General features: G+C 42.4%; 1 protein-coding gene across 1 annotated transcript in view; it reads right to left on the reverse strand.

The window, feature by feature from the left end:
• The window catches only part of CSMD2 (CUB and Sushi multiple domains 2), a 373,566-nt gene that overhangs the window by 343,905 nt on the left and 8,056 nt on the right, over nt 1-21,605 (reverse strand). Inside the window, exon 2 of the mRNA XM_068917408.1 lies at nt 2,734-2,980. Coding sequence (XP_068773509.1) covers nt 2,734-2,890 — 157 coding nt within the window. The 5' untranslated portion in view covers nt 2,891-2,980. The remainder of the gene's footprint in view (nt 1-2,733; nt 2,981-21,605) is intronic.

The following is a 21,605-nucleotide window of genomic DNA, read 5'->3' on the forward strand; positions in this document are numbered from 1 at the left end:
TCTCACACCACTACCCCTTAACAAAAGCTACACAAATCACTTGGTCTACCTCACTGGTTAAGGTGCTCCCCAGCAGAGTAAGTACCCCTGAAGCTCTCATCATCCTGCACGGATTTAGAACACAACAAAATGACTTTTAAATATGCACACATACATCAGAATTCATAAACAGCATCCCTTCTCCCACCAGAAACTATTTTCCATGAAGAAAAAATTACAATGGGCTTAAAATGATTAGACTATTTTTCAATCCACTGCATCTTTCCATAATCCAGGACAAAACAGGATGTTGATAGCAAGACACTGCGTGAATAATGGCACATTATATATGCACACCAAATGTGCCTTCCAGTTCATATTCATAGCTAATTGCCCGGGGAGCAGCAGCAGAAAGGAATGGTATTATTCCCACTCCCAGTGTGACTACCTGTTTTGACAATCAAAAAATAAAATTTCAGAATCATTATATGCACGATACTTCCGAGAGACCATGCGCAGCTCACAATCAACTCACAGCTACAGAATAAATTCAGTGTTCTTTGCAAATCTCAGAACTCTGCCAAATTATTACTGCACCACTAAGAACAGGGAAACTATATAAAACACTCCTACCCTACACCCCAAAAAACAAACCTTGGCATTTCATAAAATAATGCCTTCTCTACAGCTGCATCCATTCTTTGCGCAAGTAGAAGCTATCTGATCTTGCCTTCAGATACAGTTGCATCTGAAGAAAGCCTATGCAGCAAATCAGCCATTTTTTAAAAGGATCTCATTAGGCAACAGGACTATTGACACAACACAGTTGATGCAACGAGTAGGATTTCTCTCCCTTCTTTTTAAGGCAGCTAGAACTACTAACTGATAGTTTTATATATACAGCTCTACTGCCACACTACGGGTACTCTTGGTTATTACTACCTATACAAACCATACGAAAAGGCTAGGCTAGAACACAAGCACTTTAAGAACTTTGTTCTGCAGAGGCTCATGATTTGCTCAGCTTAGGTACCAGAAGTCCCAGCCCAGACTAAAATTACTTTATGGGATCAGACCCTAAAACTGTAATAGACTAGCAAAAGCTCGGTGTTTTCACTGAGTGGCTTTATCTACTGTGTTCTGGATATCTAGCAGTAAGCCACCAATTTCAAAGGTGAGCCTCTGTCTTGACAAGAAGATTATTACTGGGATTTCAGAATCTCTGGAAGAGGAGAAACTAGGAAAGAGGAGTCATTGACAAATATTTCTAATTCTGATGCAGATAAAAACGTGAGGTAAAGCTAAAAAAGCTTTTGCAGATGTTACATGTGCAGAAGAGGATGAACAGCTGTTGATCCTTCAACCCTTAGGTGAAGGATCCAGAACAGAGAGCATTCTAAATGAAGAAAGTGAGGAGCTAGGTGCCTGAGCAGAAAGGATTAAATCCTTAAGTAGGTACAGAAAGCAAACCTGGAACATCTAGTACGAACAACCAACACATAGCGCAGAAGAAAAAGTTGTAAACCTCCGACATAATAAATCACGTATTTAGGTATCTCTACATCATTCTACTCATACCAGCAAAGCACAACAGAAGCTGCTGGAATGGTTTTTCCTCAATGCATAGGCTAAATGCTCCTGCTGGAAAAGGAAAACATTCACGAAAATATCATCCTTAATTAGGTGTTGTGGGTTTTTTTGGTGGATATTATACCCTTCCCCTAATAGATGTATCCAGTTAGCAAAACTCTTCAGGTCTACTGCAACAGTCCTCAGGAGGAGGAAGAGCTAATGATTATTCTGGGTCTTGCTGGAGGAAGTCTGCCTTACATAATAAAATCAGTGTTGCATTCCAGCTAACACAAAGTTTTCCAAAAAATGGAGACATCATACCCATGAACACACACACACATTCATCTTGCCCAAGATGCAGCAGACAGAAGGCAAACGTTACCGAGAAACTCATGGAAATCGGGGCACAGCACTCTTGAAAGACACTGCCAAACATTTACCTCTCCCACTTTTCCCCCTCCAACACACAAAGACAGTCCCTAAATATTTGCTGTTTATATCAGAAATAAACGCCAGCGCTTAGATATGCTTTTGCTCCAAGGGCAGTTGCAGAAACTGAGGAGATGTAAGCAAACTCCCCCCAAATTCTAGTATCTTGCTATCTTCCAAGTCAATAAAGGCATGTTTACAAAAATCACAGGAATAACGATGCCGAGGTCAAAGAGCTTATCTGTAAGAGCACATCAACTTGAAAGGCAGGAGGAAGAAAGGAAAGGTGCTTCCATCTTCATGCAAGGAGTCCTAAATCTATTTCATCAGTAATAGGCAAACACCAGGGTAGTGAAATAATGAATTAAGATGCAAGGTGAAGACCGGGGGGGGGGGGGGGGGGGGACAGACTGTGAAGGCATTTTTCACAGTCATCTTGCATATTGTACAGCAACTGTGCACAAAGATTTGACCCACTGGGGAAAGGAAGTGCGATCAAATAAAACCACCTTTTATTATTCCATCATTTAAAGTTGTTGTTCCCAAAGGATAATAAAGGGAAACTACCTTCCTCAGAGGTCGACAGGAAATATACTCCTTACTAAACACTACTGGGAAGCATGAACAGGCACACATGTGTGCACCCCACCCCTGCCCGAAGTCCCCCAGAGAGGAGATTAACAGTGGTTCTTGGATCTAAGCAGCAGGGGGAAAAATATTCCTAAAGTTGCCAGCTTTCTCCATTGCACTTACCGGTTGCTGAGACAGCCAGCAGCCCCACAGAGAGCAGCAGAACCCGGCTCCAGGAGCTCACTTCCACTGTCATGAGAGCAAAGATTCCCAGTTTTCCCCAATTTCTTCTGAAGCCACAGCTGCATCCCGGCTTGTCCCATCCCAAGGAAGGTTGCATGTCAAAGGGTAGTGGGAAAGGGATGCACCAGGGGTTGGTGGTGATCAGGTTTTTTCCCCCGCTTCACAATTGGGATAGTCCTCGACTCTCCTAGAGGAAGAGGAGAAAGGAAGAGGAAGGGGGGGAGGAATCAGGTCAGGCTTGTTATTTTATTTCTTTAGCCCGGAAAAAAATCCCACCGCATGGAGGGCTCTGAGCTTCTGCAGCTGGAATGAACCAAGTGCGGCAGCAGCTCGGGGAGAGGAGAGAAGAGGAGGGCTGACTCGTCCCTCCCGGTGGCTGTCTGAGCCAGCTCCCCGGCATTAGCAGCATACAGTCCCTAGGGATTTATACTTTTTTATTAGCCAGTTGATTAATCACTCCTTATCTTTGTTCTCCTCTTCACTAAATGTGAGGAGGGGAGGGGGCATGGGTGTTTTAGAGAGTGGCTGGTGTGCAGCCATCAAGTGGATATGGCTCAGGGACGATTTTGCTTCCCCAAACCAGCACAGTCCTCCCATCTGCCCCCACTGCAAGAGAAATAATAAACCACAAATTATGCTTCAGCATTGTATTTATTATTTTGAATATACATCACAGGTTTCTTGTACAAGAGCAAGCCCCACAGCCTCCCATTTTACATAGAGCTTAGCATGCACACCTACGTACACACACAGTATTTCTTTTCTACTAAGATATCTGCTAGAGCCAACACAGGGCTCACTCAGGGAGTGCCCCCACCCCTTTTCATCTCTGTAAACAATTTGATGATACTGACAATTTTTATGATGAAGCAAATTTTGTTACAACAAGAGAATGCAAGAGAGCCAACCCCCAGACTGTGACCTGTCCTAGCAGCATAGATCCCAGCAACGGAGCTGACACTGGTGGGGCTGGTTTAGGAAGTATTCTGGAGATGGGAAAGGCTGCGCTGGCCATGCCTCCTCCCCTAAGCCATCACACATGCTTGTCTGTAGTGCCACTGCCCCTTTGCAGAGCTGGTGAGAATGATAGCCCCCTCACCCCTTTTTTAAACATCAATTAGCACATTTGTCCCTATGGTTGCATGCAAGATGGGGGGGGGGGGGGGGAAACAGTCTTAAAGCCACATTCAGGAACTTAACTATCCTGGTAACGACGCTCAGATCTATGAAGAAGAAAAATAACTCTGAACTCATATGTGACACCAAAGCTTTAAAGATACTCTGGAATATCCTTCCCTCCCCTCGCCCAGCCTCGCATCAATAGCCTATTTTCATGTTCCCCTTTTGGCTTGAGAGATATGGAACAGCTCCTACCCCAACCCCTCCCCCCCCACCCTGCAGGAGACAGGGGGCCCACCACGGAGAACAGGGGCAGGGGAAAGCTATCAGAGTCCTGACTAAGATCAGATCCTCCTCTCCAGCCCCAACCCCCTTCCCTTTTTTTTCTTGTTTTCCTTTCTCTTCCTTGCCCCTCATTCCATCACCAGAAGAAACAGAGGTAGCAGGAGGGAATCAGCCAAGCCTAGGCTTTCCTGCTGCCTGGCAGCCGGACTCTGCCCATCTGCAGCAGACTGGGGCAGACCTGAGCCGCACTGCTGCTGCTCTGCACACCCCGGGCTCGCCCAGCCACAGTGGGGGGGGGGGGGGGGGGGGGGGCGTTGAACTAGCCACCCATCCCCCTGCATTCTGCATTTGCTGCAGCTTCTTGCTGCAAAGCCCCCTTCAGACTTGTTCTGGTTGCCTTGAATGAGTTTATCTGACAGCTAAAAACACAATTTATATCAAGGGCTGGCAAATCTGTCCCTCCACCCCCAAATTAATCCTTTCTCACACACTTTCCCTGTGTCCCCTCTGCATTTCAACCCTTCCTCTGCCTACATTGTGAACTAACGCCAAGAGCCAAGGCAACCAGGGCTGTTACATGAAAGAGTTGCTTTATGTCTGTTTAAACTGCAGTGTCCTATTCAAATAGACCTTATTGTTCAAAGGCATAGATCCAAATATAAAAGGATCAGAGAACAGAGTACCACACTGCACAGCTCCATGCATTACTCTTCTCCTATATAGCTATTTACCTCAAAAAATCCCCGCCCCACCCCCCAAAACTGCATTCAGCTGAAGATGCAACTTGGTTGCTGCACCCCAGGAGACTATAGGCTGAGCCAAAAATCAGCTAGCCCTGGATCAAGAACAATCTACAGGCATAATAAATTCATTGACAAAATACAATCCCACGTTATTCCTGGTTAATAAAAAATCATATCTTTTTCAAATCAAGGGTTTCCTCCAAATAAGTTTTCCTCCCAAAATTACTATGTTTAGGCTCTTACTCTCTCAAAAAACTTGCATTTATTTACTAAATGAACAAGACTGATGAAATACAGTAGAGACTATCACAGCAACTACCAAATTCCTCGACTGCAACCCGTTCCTCACCAGAAGGCATTTGTACTTTCTGGTGAACAGCCTGTTCTTACCCTCTACCACTCACTTAGCTTCTCACCTTACAAAATTACCTCTCTACTAAGAGAGGAATCCTGTCTTCAGTTTAACCACCCACTAGGAGCAGGGAAATTCTGCTCTGCACTGCCACCTGCAGTCAGACCCAGGGCTCAAACGAGACTGCTTCCTTCAGGCTTCAGTGCCTTCCACATTCTCCACAAAGACATTTAGCTTACATTTTTATATTCAGTTCATCCCACCTCACCCTCGCTGCCAGAACAGTCTAAACTATTTTGTGATTCTTCCCAGCAGAGTAAATAATAGTAACTAATATCCACAATTTCTGGTTGATTCAAGCAGGATCCACATTGATTCACAGCTATGAATCAGCCCTCACAATGGCTTCCTGGAGGAAGAGCGCTTTGGCCAAACCCTACCAAAAGAAACCGAGGCCTGGATAAGGTCAAAGACTTGCTAAAGAGAATGAGCATCAAAACCAGGTCTTCCCTCCCGTTTTGACACCAAGCTACATCCCCACAGGGCCCTTCTTTCTCCTTCTCCCTCCTTCACACACTGTGCTCCAGTGAACATAGATAGTACCCCTGCTTATAAATACCACCACTCCAGTTATGAGTGAGGAATCTTATAAGGCATTCCTGCTATGAGAGCCTGACCCTATTTCCCTAGAATTAAGAATATCATGATTAGCAATTTGGTATGGGAATATGAAACATCTGACTAAATGCTACAATTATTTATTCTTTCGTAACCAAATATTATCCCTATTAGGGTATATAACAGTATTCATTTAGGCTTAACCATGAGCTAAGACAGCTATGAATAACATCTCTATCAACAAGACACTGCAGTAACTATTTAACTTAGGTGACAGGAGAGTCCAGTTCTGGATCATCTACAGGGAGCTAAGTACAGAGCCAAGATTTTAGTGTACAATGTAACTACCTTGAAGGTTGAGGTTTTTTGCTACCAATTGTTGCATCTGAAGGTGGGTAAGTGCCTCTTACTTTAGAAGAATACTTTTTATATGGTATTTTTTATACAAGATCAAGTTGTTACAGCCCATCTGAGCCAGCATGCGAAATGCCACAGAGGATGTTGAAAAGCAAATCCAAAAAGCAAAACTGTTGCCCTCTTGATGCTGAAAAGCATGCAAACTCCAAAATTGAGTGCAAGTTTTTTTGCATAGCAGTGGAAGGTGGCTAAAAATATTCCTTCTCAGTCACAGAAAACAGAAGTGTCACTGTTCTTCTGGAAAGGTAGAAGAGTCAGGGATCCCAACTAGAAATACTGTAATAGCAGCAGCAACCCAGCAACAGCAGGCCCAGCTAACCTGTGTGCACACTGACTAGGTCAAAGCCAATGAAGATGCTTTTAAGGCCTGAACAGAAGGCAGCAAGTAGAAAAGAAAAAAGTTCAGCTAGCAATAGAGATTTGCCCCAAAATTAGTTTCTCCTGTTCTTATTCCCTGATAGAGCAGTCTTGTGCATGACTTGCGGTGGAGAGTGGATCTTGAGTGGACTGGGCTGTGCAGTTTCAGAGAGAAACTACTGAAACAGGGATGAACTGCATCCTCTTTGCGCTAGGATAAAATAGAGTAAATAGGAGTAGGAATACCCCTTCTGTCTTCACGCTGCTTAACTCATGCAAGGCCTCTCTGCTCCTCACCTAGCATCAGTGGAAAGATGGAGGGGACCGAGAACAAGACAAGGGGTGCCCTGCAGAGCCACAGTCCTCTGTGGACCCCACAGGGCTAGTCACCTGCAGACACTTGAGGAGTGACAGTTCAGGTAAAGGAAAAACTAGGAAGAGTTGACTGCTGAACCTGGAAAGACTGAAGTTTATTTGGAGATTTATGCTAGAGTGTGCTTTCAAGCCTTGCTGAAGGACTTCATGCTGCCATTTCTATTTCTTCCGTTGGAGGCTGCTGGGAACCCAGCAGATACTTCTGGTTGTTATCCTTCATATCAGTTGCCAGGCCCAGCAGTTCCGTGGTTACCAGGGCTCTTCATTCCATTCACTACCTACAAAAACACCCTCCTTTTAAAAAGGTCATCCGTGAACGTGAAGAGGCTGAAAGATGCTCAGTAGTGGGAATGGGCTTTCAGCTCCAATAGTAAAAGCAGAAGGGCCATTCCCCCTAGGACCTTTCCCTAGGCACATCTGGATCCACCACAACACTCCCCAGGATAGCTTGGACAAAGCCTGCCACGAGATCTGGAAACGCGTTCAAGGTCTCTCTCTTCAAGAGCTCCAGTTCACATCATTACCACCTCCACTGCAGCCTGCTTTCTACTCAAAGCTGTCAGAGGCCCTTAAGAGAGAGAGCATCAACTCCCAGAATGAGTGAGTGATCTCTAAGTATTGCCCAGTGCCAGACAGAAACACTGCTGCTTTCTCATTCATACTTTTCTGAACTAGGCTTTAGCAACCTGATGAAATGAAAATCTGGGGTGGGGGGAGGAGGGAGGGCGCATGGGTTGCTTTCAGACATCCATCCTAATGGAATAAAATATTCCCTTTTTCCACTATAACCAATTTCCTTTGGAAAATGATGTCCAATGAAATCTAACTACTTCAAATTCTGAAGCATCATAAGCAGCTGCTGCATTTGCTTCTCCACAGCATTTAAAGAAAAATAACTACACACATCAAAATATTTACAGGAAGAAGCAAAAGCAGCATTCAAAGCAGCAAATCGAAAATTAAAGTGTTATAAGGAAACTACTCTAAACAGCTGATCTTTACAAAGAAAAGCTGAATTTAGCACAGATAGACTCTACACTAAATCTTGTTCCACAGGACAAGTGACAGTAAGCCAAGGACGTATGCTCTTCAGATTAATAGGACATTATTTACTATGTACTCCTGAAAAAGTAAGATGTACAAATGCAGCCACTACTTTGCAAGTATTAGCACACGTCCAGTTCTTAAAGCCTAAATGCTATGCTGCTCCATCTTGCTCGGCATAGAAAGAGTAAGGACCGTCTTTCAGAACACACGATGAGGTAACAGAGGCACAAAAGAGGAAGTACCTACCAGCATATCAGTGAGAAACTTGGGAAAGAGGTCAAGAGCCAGGACTCCAAGGTCTTTCTCCTCTGAATCCTAGGTAAACCAAGCTTAAAGAGAGTCTCCAGAATACAGAAAGAGTAGAACCAGGTAAATCAGTGAAGGCTCCAGTGAAGCCAATGGAGTCACACTAGCCTATGGTGGTACATCAAATTATATGACTGAAGCATCTTTACAAATAGTACTTGCTCTGTTAGCCACATATTTTGGTCCTGCCAGTTGCTAAGGCATCATGGTAAGGAAGGCATTGTAAGTACCAACGAAGAACTATGAGCTATTAATCTTGACTATTTTCAAAACATGTTTTACAGGGGGAAAAATGACCCTTTAAAGAATACAGACCTGGTCTTTTGCAGGAAGTCTAGTGCAGCAAGAACAGCCTAGCCAACATGACTTCTAGCTCGCACACCCTGCAATTGCACCAAAGCTGTTGTAACTGGGAGGAGGCAGTAGATTAGAATCCTTTTCTTTTTTCTGTTTACTGTGAGGTTGCATACTTTAGAATCCCATGATGAAAGCTGTGGCCAGGACACAACCAGCTAGGAACTGGGACAAATTCAACAACCTCCATTTAGATGGAATTAAGGAGCCAGTGAAGTCCAGCAGCTAACACACTATCCTGGGGTTCAGGAGAAATAACTGCTACTCACTGTTCACCAACTGTCTACAGCCTTTGGCAAATCAAGTTGGCCATTTCCTTTAGCAACTTTTTTCCTATAATTAGCTAACAGGCTTTTCAGAATAGAAGTACTCTTTGGATATACACTCGTACAGCAGAGAACACATTGGTCATTAGTTGTTCAAAGACCCCAAAGCCTCTCAACCTTCCAACAATCAAGAGCCAAACTGAACTGTTAAGACCAAACTACTGTCCCGAGTTCAAGGAACTGCTTTAAAATAGAAACTGTTCAAGTGAGTCAGCCCTAGGTCAAGTTTCTACCCTCTGACCTTGAAGGTGTAAGCTTCCATGCCCTATCCTAGGTAGCTCTTTTCATCCTGAAAGACTAATAGAAAGTCAGATCAAGAAAAATCTCTCAGTATACGCCAACTGTCAGTAAGGGTGTTACCCAGTTCACCAGCTGCAACAACACTGGCAGCCAAAGATTATACCTCGTGACCTTGCTTGATTTAGCAATCTTTAATTATTTTAAAATATTGACTTATGCAAATAGCTAGCATGTTCATTTTTAAATGAATCCCAAATCTTTTGAGCAAACAAGTTTCACCTTCCTGGTTTTGTCCTGGAGTATTCAGATACAGAAGAATAGCAAGTTATTGAGAACACCTAGAGCAGGGGTGACGGGAGGGACCCCTTTTGCTAAGTATATCATTATTTACCAACAGGTACTTAATTGCCTACAAGAGCTTATAACCTTCGATGAGAAAGGGGAAGAAGTTTCACAGGCTAAGTTTTCATAGTTGGCGCTAAGGACATGGCAAGCAGTGTTCACATCTTTGTTTTGCCAGATCCTTCATCTATGCCTGTAAAAGGTACTTGGAAACATCAGACACAGGACTCCAGCAACTTAACACACAAGTCCAAAACTGTAGTTCTGGAAAAAAAAAAAAAAAAAAAAAAAAAAAAGAACAGCTGTCACCTGAACTTTGAGTCTCTCCAGCTACAGTCAGTATAACTGTCAACAGGTTGTGCAAAGAAATAAAGGGGATCCCAGATTCTTCCTCCTCCCTACTGCCCACCCTCCATCAAGGACAAGTGAGCAGCACACTTGGATTCTTTTCTCCTCTCCACTCTGTTTTTGAATGTGGACCCTCTAAGTCAAACCTTAATCACATTGTGACCTACTAATTTTACAAGCATGCTCAATCTCCTGGGAGAAGAGCAGCAGGGACAGGTGCCTGACTGCTTGAGCACAGTAGAGGACACAAAGCAGCACAACCTGTTGTTCAGCAGAGTACTTGAAATTCAGCACGCATTGAGATATCAGAGCTGGCCCAAGGCTTCTGTGCAGAGCAAGTAAAATTGAATTTTACCTCCTAAAGCATGCAGTATCAAAATCAGGCCACCTCAGCTGCAGCATTGTAAAGCTCACACTCGTTCTTGCTGCACAGCGTGAGGGTAGTGTAGCACACCAAGCCTTTACCACTCGATTTCTCTCTGAGCCCGTGCAAGTTTGAGCGCACAAGTGCTCAAGTTCAATGTGCACATCCAACCCAGCACCACAGAATTTGGTTCAATACAATGAATTTTGGCACTTCAAGAGAACAAACTTTTTCCCTCTGAACCTCATCACTGGACTTCTGTTGAACAAGTGCTGAACTGCCATCCCCCCCCAACCCTCCTCAGATACGTAAGCATTTCAGCATCAACAAAATTCTTAATGCAGACAAAAATTGCTGATAGTACAAGATTAACCACCTTTTCAGATAGAAGGCACTAAAGAAATGCAGAACACTTACTGCAAGCATTACAGCGTAACCCACATCAGAGAATTTGGTGCAATCCCAGCATTAAAACTGCTACTCCTGGCTCAGTTAAGCAATCCCTCTAGCACGAGGGCCTTAATTTATATGACTGATGAAGAAGCCATTACCTCTGTATGCAAGTTCACATAGCCAAATACCTACAACTTAAAAAGTTCAGTCTAATTTCCTATACTAAAAAATAAAGAGCCTACTCCTCCCAAAGATTTTCCACCCATGTAGATCGAGTATTTCAAGATCTTTCAAAGTATATATAGATACACATCCATCTTGTAGCTCTTAATCTTTCCATATTTGTAAGCATCCTTTCTGAAAGAAAGGAAACACCAAACCTGGACACAGTACTCTAGTAACATTCTCATTAATGTACCACCTACAGAGGCTTCAACACCTATCTATTGCTACCTGCATGTTTGCCTGCTCAGTGCAACCAAGAAACATGTTTGCATTCCAAGCGGAGCACCTGAGTCACTGCTTCCTGAACCAGAGTATCACATCCTCTCAGCATTACTGACATGGCTGGCTCTGTCATGTTTCATCACTGCATTTAACCCTGTTAAAAGGCATACAAACTATCAAACAGGAGTCCTGTGTTTCATGTGATTTGAGACTGTCCTACAAAAACATTCATATCTCCTATCCTGTCAGCTTTAGACAGCTGAAAATTCTATCAGGAAACTTTTTCTATATTAAATTTTTCCTTTCCTGTCCCCTTCTGCGAAGTTGTATATAGCACAAACTCTCCCCCTACTGCCCCTCTTTCATAAATTTGCTTTCTTTCTTGAGGGTTATTTTCTCCCTCAATTTTAGCAAGAAAATGAAATTCTGCTTCTGCAAAAGCTTTATTTTGGAGCCAAGACGTAAGCTTGTCTCTGCATCCAAGGACAGAATGGTTAAAGCCGTTCTTCCCACTTCTCCCATGGCATTGTAATTATGCAGAAGAGAACCAAAGGTCTGGGAACAGTCAGTGCAGGGGGTGCAGGGCCATGCACACACAAGCAGTTTCACCACCATCAACAGCAATACTAACAAGAATATAAGATAGCAGTAAAAAGTTGCAAAATTGAGACTGCAGACTGAAATCATCAGATAGGACTCCCACAGATTTGAATGGATGTTTGTAAACAGCAAGCTCTGCCAGAAATATCCTAGACCATTGCTATTTTAATTTCTACAGTATGCTAAAGAAGTTTTTTTTTTTTTTTTTTATCTAAAGACCACCCCTACTCTTTAAAAACAGGGGAGAGAAAGCCACATCTTACTAATTATATAGTGATCCTATGATTAGATACAATTAAGTACACTTATAATTCAGAATTTCCTAATTTTAGCAGTCTATCTAGAAATCATATATTTATCTATATAGTACATGTAAAGAGCACCAGTCTTTTCCCTAGGCTGAGAAGAGTAAACTGATATGTTAGGTTATTGAATATACCCAACCTTGAAAAAGCAAACTGGAATTTAAATCAGTATTTTGAGAGGGTAACCACTACAGACACTTACATGGGCCTGAAAAAAGAACAAAGTTGTTCTGTCCTGACAGCAGCCCCTCCGTAAGGTCCCAGAGGACTTTGAGGATATAGACAGGCTTTGCAATACACACACCACCTGCTAAACAACACAACAGGCTTATCTCCCTATTCAAGGGGCAGTTAACTAGTACAAGCACTACTACATCCAGCTCCAATAAAGTCTTAAAAGCAATAACCAAATTGTTAACAAGTCCCAGGAAATTCAGGCCCCCACCCTGCAAAAATTAAAAAAAAAAAAAAATATCCATGGAGCCCTGAAGGCTGAAGCTGTGCACACAAGTCTTCACAAGGTTAGAGTCTTGAGAACAAACAAGGTTTCTTCAGTTAGGGATACTGGAACAAGATATGCAGTCCAGAAAAAAAAAAACAAAAAACTTTTCACATCCAGAGTGAGGGAGTTAAATTTACTGTCTGTGAAAGGTGAAGTGAAAATCACATGAATATGATTTAATAAAGGTGCTGGTGCAGAAGGAGAATTCAAAGAAAAGATGGAGGCCAGGTGCACGCAAGAGAGCTGAAAACCACATAAAGCAGACATTTCAACTGCTCTCATTGCTACAGTCCCCTGGAAGCACAGGACAGTAGTTCTGAGCCAGCAAGCTTAATTTTAAGCTCTTGAATTCAGGATTTGGGCTTCGATAGTGGTCTGCTGCTGAACACTCAAGCTTTCTACCTGGAGTGTAGCCATACTGAGAGCTCCAGGTGAGTGAGCATCTGTGTCCAACTGGAGCTTTAACAGGAACAGAGGTTTAACAGGAACAGAGGTCTACCTTGAGGCAGAGTGTTGTAGAAAAATGATAGCTGGCTGCAACCATGCGCTCAGCCCTTCTGAAAATGAGTTTCTATTGCAGGGCTAATCTGAAAGACTAACTTCTGCTGTATACAGCTTTGGTAGTTTTGAATATAAGTGCCATTTAGAGAGGGGAAGTGCTTCTCAAATACAGATAGTAAGCGGACTGGCTCTCCTCTTTGTCCATCCTAGGATTTTTCCTCAACAGCTGCACTGTCCCAACACATTCATTCCAGTATCATGGCAAGCTGCTCTCAAAGATCAATTCATCCAGCTAAGATACTGCCTTAATCGGCCTCCAAGCTATGCCCACAGTCTGCAACACACATTTGTTTTACTATTAGTTGTCTTCCCTCCCTAAAGCAGGGAAGCAATTTATAGTAGTCCCCATAGCAGTCAAAAGTCTCTGGATTGCAGGTGACTAAACTGAGTTCAGGAAGCGGAATGTTTCATCCTCCACTTAACTGAAATATTGTCTTGATTTGGAGTAAGTCACTTGCATATTAGGGCTCTTGCATGCTTGCAACTACAAGTTACTGGTTGGCTGAAGCTACTACCTTCCTGCCTCCAGCATCTGCCTGCCATGCCCCTCCAGTCACCACCATATCCAAGGCAGAGCTGTGCAATCCAACACAAATCAGTATCTGGACTGATTCTGTTTAGATTGAAACATTACAACACTTCAGCATCTGATTTCTGGTTTACTTGGTGATCAGCTCCACAGGAGCAATGACATCTAACTTCCCAATTGCAGGCAGATGTTAATCCATTGCAACAAGTCTATTGGAATCCTCCCTCTGCAGCTTAATTCTGTAAATGCAGTAAGACTTTTCCCACCTTATAAACTGGTGGGGTGATAACAGTTCATTAGTAATTACTAACCGCTCTAATATTATGGCACTCAAACTCACTCATTCCTGTTGTCAAAGAATGATCATCTGACATGCAGTTTACATTTTATTTACAATCAAAATACATTCTTATCCACAAACCTTTCAGCATAGATTCTATAATCATGCTTTGCATACCTATAATGCTGTCATACATTAGCTTTAATCTTGGATGGATGTGCATCAACTAAGACTTTTTTCCCTCCTTTCATGCAGCTTTTTGGAAAAGAACTGTGTCAGTGATGAAATTCCCCTTCTGGTGGAGCAAAAATACTTGAGTCTTACACAAAACATTAATGAGACAGAAATGCAAGGTTTAGAAGGAAGCAAGAAAACTAGCTCTATTTTATGTCAGATCTCCTTGAATAGCAGTCATATTCCATTTTCTTACAGAGGTCAGTTGTTAGATGAAACAGAGGGACTTGAAAGTATATACAGAACAATGATTGGAAACAGAGAAAGGGAGATGAAACTAAGAGCTCTCTGTGATGCTCAGCTTTCTGCAAAATCCATCACTGCTGGGACTCTGTGTTCAGCAAAATCCCACAAGCATTCTAAAGGGCTGGAGGACAGCAGCACAACAAGCATCCACAGCATGGAGGGCAGCAGGTCAGTGGTGCCATTTCTGCCAAAACGCACAGACACTGCCAAAAGTCCAGACAATCAGGAAACAAAGGCAGTTAAGGAGTTTATACAGAATAGCAGCATGTTCAGCTCTACAAGGAACAGTGCAGCCACGCCATCTTCACCATCAGGAGAAAGTCAAGCCGCAGGACAGAAGCAGCAGCTCCCAGTGTTTGCCAAGATTTGCTCCAAAACAGATTCTGATGCAGTCACAGAGGCACTGCAGGCCCCAGGTATGGATTTAGGCATGATCCTTGGACATCAGCTGGGAATCAGGGAAAACTAAGGCATAAGCCAAAAAACTTAGATGACAAGGAGCTGGTGAGGCATCACTGCAATGCCTGCTCTATGGTGAGGTCCTTCCCAAACTCTGCATAAGACTGAAAGCTACTGAACTAATCTTTTCCACAACAACTCTTACTTCTTACTAGAGGACGCTAGTGTCCTCCTCTCCTCTACCTACAAATCTATCCAATGATCTTCCATGTAGAAGTAGGGGAAAAAACAGGGTATGACCTCATGCAATGAATCTTCTGCATAGGACTTTGGAAGGAGATTTTTATTTTTAGTCAGTATCTTCTAGAAACCGATTTTTTTTTTTTAAAACCATGATTTTTTGGGTTCCCACTGCAGGAGGCTTACAAAGTCCCCATTTCCATACAGCATTGATAACTAGATTCCATCAGGCATCTCCGAACAGGCAAAGATAACAGTGCATGCCCAGACCTACCATTTACATCTCTGGGCTAGATTTATCAGTCTGGAGACTTTAAATGTTACAACAGAGAAGATGATTGTTTATTTCCTAATCTCAGAGAGAGTTTTGAACTTTGGGCAAAGGTTCTTGTTCTGTTCTTATTTCATTCATTCTTATAGCTCAGGCAATTAACTTTATTTCTTAAAGTCCTGTGTGTCAGGGTTTAATTGCCCTACAAGTGAATTTGATCTGCTAATTGTTTGATTGGGTCTGTGTTGCAGAACTATAGTCTGAAAAAAACAACTGATACCTTGAACAGATTTTACTTACAAGCAAAAGTATGTCTTTTAATTGTGTTCTACAGATTAATGAAGAGAATGCATGTTTATTAGTATCCTTAACTGTTTTGTTTTACAGTAACTACTGCAACATTGGACAGAAAAAATAAATACAACATGAACACTTTTACTCCACGCTTTTCTACTACAACGACCACAACGTTAAATCAGCCAGTGTGGTTGAGTCTGAGCTTCCCTCCACCTCCTGTCTTCTCAAACCATTCAAACTTCCCTCAGTTCCAGGTAATATAAGATAAATCCACATTTTGAGGAGGGAGGAGAACACCCTCAAGCCCTTCTTGACAGGACCAGGGCACTAGCTACCCATTCTTCTGAAACCTGCTTTCCAATTTGTAGGGTAGAGCCTAAAAGAAACCAGACTGATATCCTATTATGATCAACACTAAGCAACTTTGGGTCACAAAGAAGCCATTAACAGCACATGTGACACCCCGAGATATTCATGACATAAAAGAATGGTGTTTTACTCACACATCTGATATACTGACTGAGCATCAACCTCTCTTATAAGAGGAAAGTGGAAGGTGATGAAGTGCATTTACAAGCATATTTTTGACCTAATAATCAATTACTAATATGTTTGATGCAACTGCCTTGTTTACAGATTAGGACATTGCTTTCTCAGTCTAGTGAGGCAGGACCTCATATGAAAGAAACCAACTAGAATGCTGAAGTTGAAAGGAATCCCACGTATCCACGGGCTTTGTGGGCTACGCTCACCTAATTCCTTCCAACTTCCATGGAGAAACATAGCTTTTTTTTTAAAAACAGGACTCAATTCAGCCTACAAGTACATTCCCTTACCAATACCTGTCACCAGCCACACAACTCAAAGCACACACATTGTACCAGGTTGAGCACCCCTGGACATTTACAGCCTCCAAATTCTCCCCTTTCCCAATAAATCAATGATTAGTTAGCGCAGTGGAGACCTACTTAGCACAGGAGTGCATGGTTCATCCACCCTTAGCAGTCAACAGGAAACTGAGCTCTTTCCCAGAGAACTACAGAACAGAAAGCAGACTGATACACCGGATGCCTCAGACTTAAAAGATCCGCCCAAAGCTAAGAAATAAATTCAGCTCAACTTGGATTCCTTTGAACAAGTAACATTCCCCTGAAGAGCTTACACAACAGTAGCAATAATTAACAGACCAATCAGGACTGTTTTAAACATCATGTCTTATGTATACTTAGCAGGGCCTGTATCAAAGAGCAAGGATCCCTTATCAGCAAGCTTTGCACCCTTCCTTTGGATGCTATTCCAGACAGGTGCGTTTAAATGGTTATAAATTTGCTTAAAGTCACAGAACACAAATGCTAAGCACAATAGATTAGTCAGAGCAGTTTGTCATGGGCCAAGATCAACATTGGTGCCACTGCAAAAACAGATTAGAGGCAAGATGAGCTGGTGTGAAGTTAATACAGTTCACTGGAGTAACATCTGCTCCAAATAGTTCAAGAGATGGCTCTGAACCTTTAACTAAAAAATATCTATTGCATATGCTCTGGTCTTTTAGAGACTTAGGAGACTTGTGTTGAAGAGTAAAATCAACGCTATGAAATATGCACTTATATTTTAAGTTAATTTATGAACAAAGAATAGAATAGGCAGACTGCAATAAGATCAGCTTCGACAACTAAGGGACTTAAGAGACACTGGGAAAGGCTTGTGGTATCACCTCACCAGCATCCATCTCAACACAGCTCTTCTGGTCAGATAATAGCTCGTCTACTCTCTAGATAAAGAAAAAAGATCAACACCTAAGAGAAAATAAATCAGGGAAAAGCTAAACCACCCTTGCTTTGAAAGTATGGCAGTCTTGGAGGTTTTTGCAGTGGCTTGTAACGCTTACAAATACTAGCCATCTTGGGGAAGCAGAACATAGAGAAAAGCAAGGCAGGAGCCCACAAGAGTAGACTTCCATGAAGAAAAACTCCTTAGGCTAAGCTGGCTGAGCCCAATTTGAATGACATCAGGAGTCTTTGCACAGATAACAGCAGGGGAGAAAAGGAGATGCCAGAAGCTTCAAGAAAACCTATGAAAGTGTCTGGAAAAGTATTTTCTTCCAAAAAAATTTCCAACACTGAAATATTTCAGTCAGCTCCAGTTTCTACTTTTGGAGCAGGCAACAAGCAATGCACTCTCACTTTCGTTTGTTGTTTTTCTCCTCAGGTAACTCCCTACAGCCCACAGCAGATTTTCCGGTCACCCTATACTCCTTTGTTGAACTACATCCCCCTGGTTCAGCCTGGTTATTCATACCAGCAGAGAACTCCACCTAAACTATCCAGCAATGCACGAGATCCATTGGCAATGGCAGGCGATGGGCCACGGTATCCATTTTCTCCTTCCTATGGGTAGGTCCATGCTGATTTGAATTCTAGTTTGAGTACTCCGTGGGAGGGCTTGTCAGCTGCTGAACTACAGATGTAATTGGTAATTGGGTTTCCCAGTTGCTTTCTTACCAAAATTCAAATCAGAACAGAAGAATAAAACTTACTATAGGGCACACAAAAAATTTTGGTGGAGAAACAAAGTGGTTCATTCTGGATAAAGCTGAAATACTATGTTATAAGATAATCATGGCCACAAATCCCAATGAATGTTATGGAGAAAGTCTAAACACTTCTCAACATAAAAAAAATGCTTCAACACGATAGGAACCAAAATATTTTGACACTGTCAGAGCAAAGTGAAAGGAATCATTTTGATACCTTCCTATAAAAACTGCAGTTGAAAAATCAACATATTTCAAGGGTGGGTGAAATAACTTCCCTTGAGACGCAAGTTCCATATATCATCTTTCATTTAAGACTTATGGGATAAATAGGAATAGCACACCATTCCCTTAGATCATCTTTCCAGGTACCATATTACATGTCTTAATAAGAGACAGATAATGCTTTCAGAAGCCCCACTATAAGGAAAAAAGGGTACCATCTGGGAGTTGGAATTGGATCTCCCAAGGCTAGACTCAAATTTAAATTTTTGTTTTAGGTTTAGTTCTACACCTGGAGGAGCTATGAGGACTAACCCCTACTACTCTTCCAGTGGGAGCTGTGTAAACTTTTAAGTGATCCCTGTTTTCCTATTCTGGTGCTCACACAGGAAAACTGGTATCTATTAAGAGTCCTACAGTCATAAAAGGACCATGTTTCCCTGAAGTGAAGATTTCAGTCTAAAATGATCCCACATGGTAAGAAACAGCTGCATGACAATTCATCTGAACAAGTTTTTTTTTAGCATTAGAGAATAACATGGGACTTTTTTATAAGATGGAGAGAAATAATAAAAACATTTTGAAAAGTGCCCAAGCTGCTCAAAACTGAATGTTGTTGCAATAAAAATGCAGGTAGAAAAAAGAATCCTGGACACAAGTTTCAGAGACGTAACTTTGGTTGTGTATTCAAAGTGAGATTAGCACAAAAGCATTCAATAGCTGGGTGGCATAGCTCCACACTGACACGTTCTCGTCTTATTACCTCAAACCCTAACGCTAAGCCAGATGCTAATCTGACTTCAATATTAAGGAAGATCAAGCATGATGCTTGTGTGAAGAATCCTATTTGACTTGGTCATTAGAGTTTCAGATTCTAACATTTGACAGTGAGCTTTTCTCCCCTGCAACATAGTTTTGCTTCCTCTGAAGCCTGTACCATAACCATAGAGCCAAAGCAGAAAGGCTTCTCTCAACAACAACAATGGGTATTGGTCTATTTCAGCCACAGCTTGCCGGGTCAGAAGAGTCATTACCTGGAATTCTACAGCCTATGCTATACCTGTCAGATGAAATTATCACAGTCTCTCCCAGCCTTAAAATTGGTGAAGAGCCTCAGCCAGAGAGCCAACAATTTAATTGTCCACCCCTACATCCAGTAAAGACACAGCTAGGTCCCCTTGACTTGAGAAGGCCTATCTGCATCATGCCTGCAAAGGACATTATATGAGCAGAAGTCCAGATGTAAAATTAACTTTTTGCTTGCCAAAAGCTCTGGCATTTGGCAAAGAGTTACTGCGTTACAAGGCACAGAGCACCTTTCGTTCCTTGGGGAGCCCATGAGACCAAAAGTGCTTAACCTCTGGACACAGCCAAAGCACGTTTTTAAGACAAAGGACTGACTTCAGTAGTGGCTCATATCCACGCAAAGGGCTATGAAACCTCCCTTTCGCTGAGCTTTGGATCTGAGCCCAGATGCTCCACAAGTGCCAGATTCAGTTTTCTCCCCCAGCATACAAAACAAGTTTAACTCAAAATTTAGCTCTTCCTTTAATCCTGTAGGATTAATCTTGTTGAATGATTAGAACAACTTAGTTACGCAGACTTATCTGAAGTGAAAGAAATTCACACAGACTACATCTTCTCTGGTAAGGCTGACAGACTTACAGTGATCCTTCAGGTGATATTTTGAACATATCACTAGTTTACTCTGTTCCTCTTCCCACACTGCATCAACATCTATTTTGGGTTACCCAGACAGCTGAGTTGATCTAGGACATGTTGAAAAATTCATGCTTTAAGATGTGCCCTTTTTTCCCCACATATCACTGTAGACCAAAAGCCCAACTACAATAAATTAGACTAGCAATTAAGAACATCTAGTGTTTTCATGAAGCAATGCTTTTTTCACTCTCCTTGCCTTGTGGGTAACATGACAGGTTGATAATATAATACAATCTTAAAGACTGTTACAGTAATGCCAAAGCAAATCACGGAGGGAGGGAGGGGGCAGAAACCCATGTGCTGTCTATAAACTCCCACAGGCATCAGCAACTATGACCTTACAGCTCCAGCATACCTCATATCCAAAAAGCCTGGAAAAAGGAACACACTGACAGAGACCATCTATGAAGCGGTCGTTTCACCTGCACTTGAAGCATTAGTGACAAGTCTTAAACTAAGTACACTAATACTGTGCCACAGCTCAGGCTAGAAAAGGGAAAGCTGTATGATCCTTCAGGATACTACGTCAAAACACTGCTATTAGTCTTTAATGAAATTTAGCCAGAATGCAAAAGTGAGCTGCCTCCAGGGTCCTGTGAGGAAAAAGGCCACGGCATAATTGAGACACAAGTGGTCCAAACCACTGCTGTATCCCTCAGTCAGTACCACCAGCACATTAAGGCAGGATCACATGTTCCATGTCCTCCCTCTAATGCTTACCTTGTTCTCTGCACAGGATGAAGTGTACTGAAATGAATAAGAAACTTGTCAGCATTTTCTCTCTTGCCCATTATTCAACATGGGGCTATGGGCCCCACTTACAGCTACAGAGGTATTCCCGTTCTCAGGAGCTTTAGGTCACGCTCAGAAATCCAGAACTCCAGCCTTTCACAACACATACCTTCCAAACCTCTAAGAGGTGGGGAGAGGGGAATTGTCTGTTCATCCAGTTTAGGGGCACTAACTGCAGAAAAAACAGTAAAACAGAAGTCCTCAGGAGCAGAGGCACAGAGAACAGAATTCACAGACTTTCCTCTGGCTTGATCCTTATGGACATTCCCTTCCAGTGCATCCCATAGCTACCTGATGTTACCTGCAGCTCCCTGGCCAAGTCCCTATTACTTTAGGGAGTCCTAAATTCTTCTGGCCTCCACTTGCCTGTCTGCATCTCCTTTATTGCTCAGCTGCAGAATTCCCTTTCAAAGGAATTTCACAAAATAAAAATATGAGTAAATTTTTTCTAACAGAAAACTCAGATCAGAATTTGCTTTGGCTACAGTCAATTGTGTTCTGCCCCAGTAAATTCACATTTCCTCTAAGCAGAAAATCTTGGATTTTTCTGCTGTTAAATCCACTGGCTGTTTTTCTCCAATATTCCTAATGCAATTAACCTAGCAAGATAAAGGAATCAAGTCTTTTTCCATTTTTTTTCCTTTAT

This window comes from Struthio camelus, chromosome 23, assembly GCF_040807025.1.
Source record: "Struthio camelus isolate bStrCam1 chromosome 23, bStrCam1.hap1, whole genome shotgun sequence".
Taxonomy (NCBI): domain Eukaryota; kingdom Metazoa; phylum Chordata; class Aves; order Struthioniformes; family Struthionidae; genus Struthio; species Struthio camelus.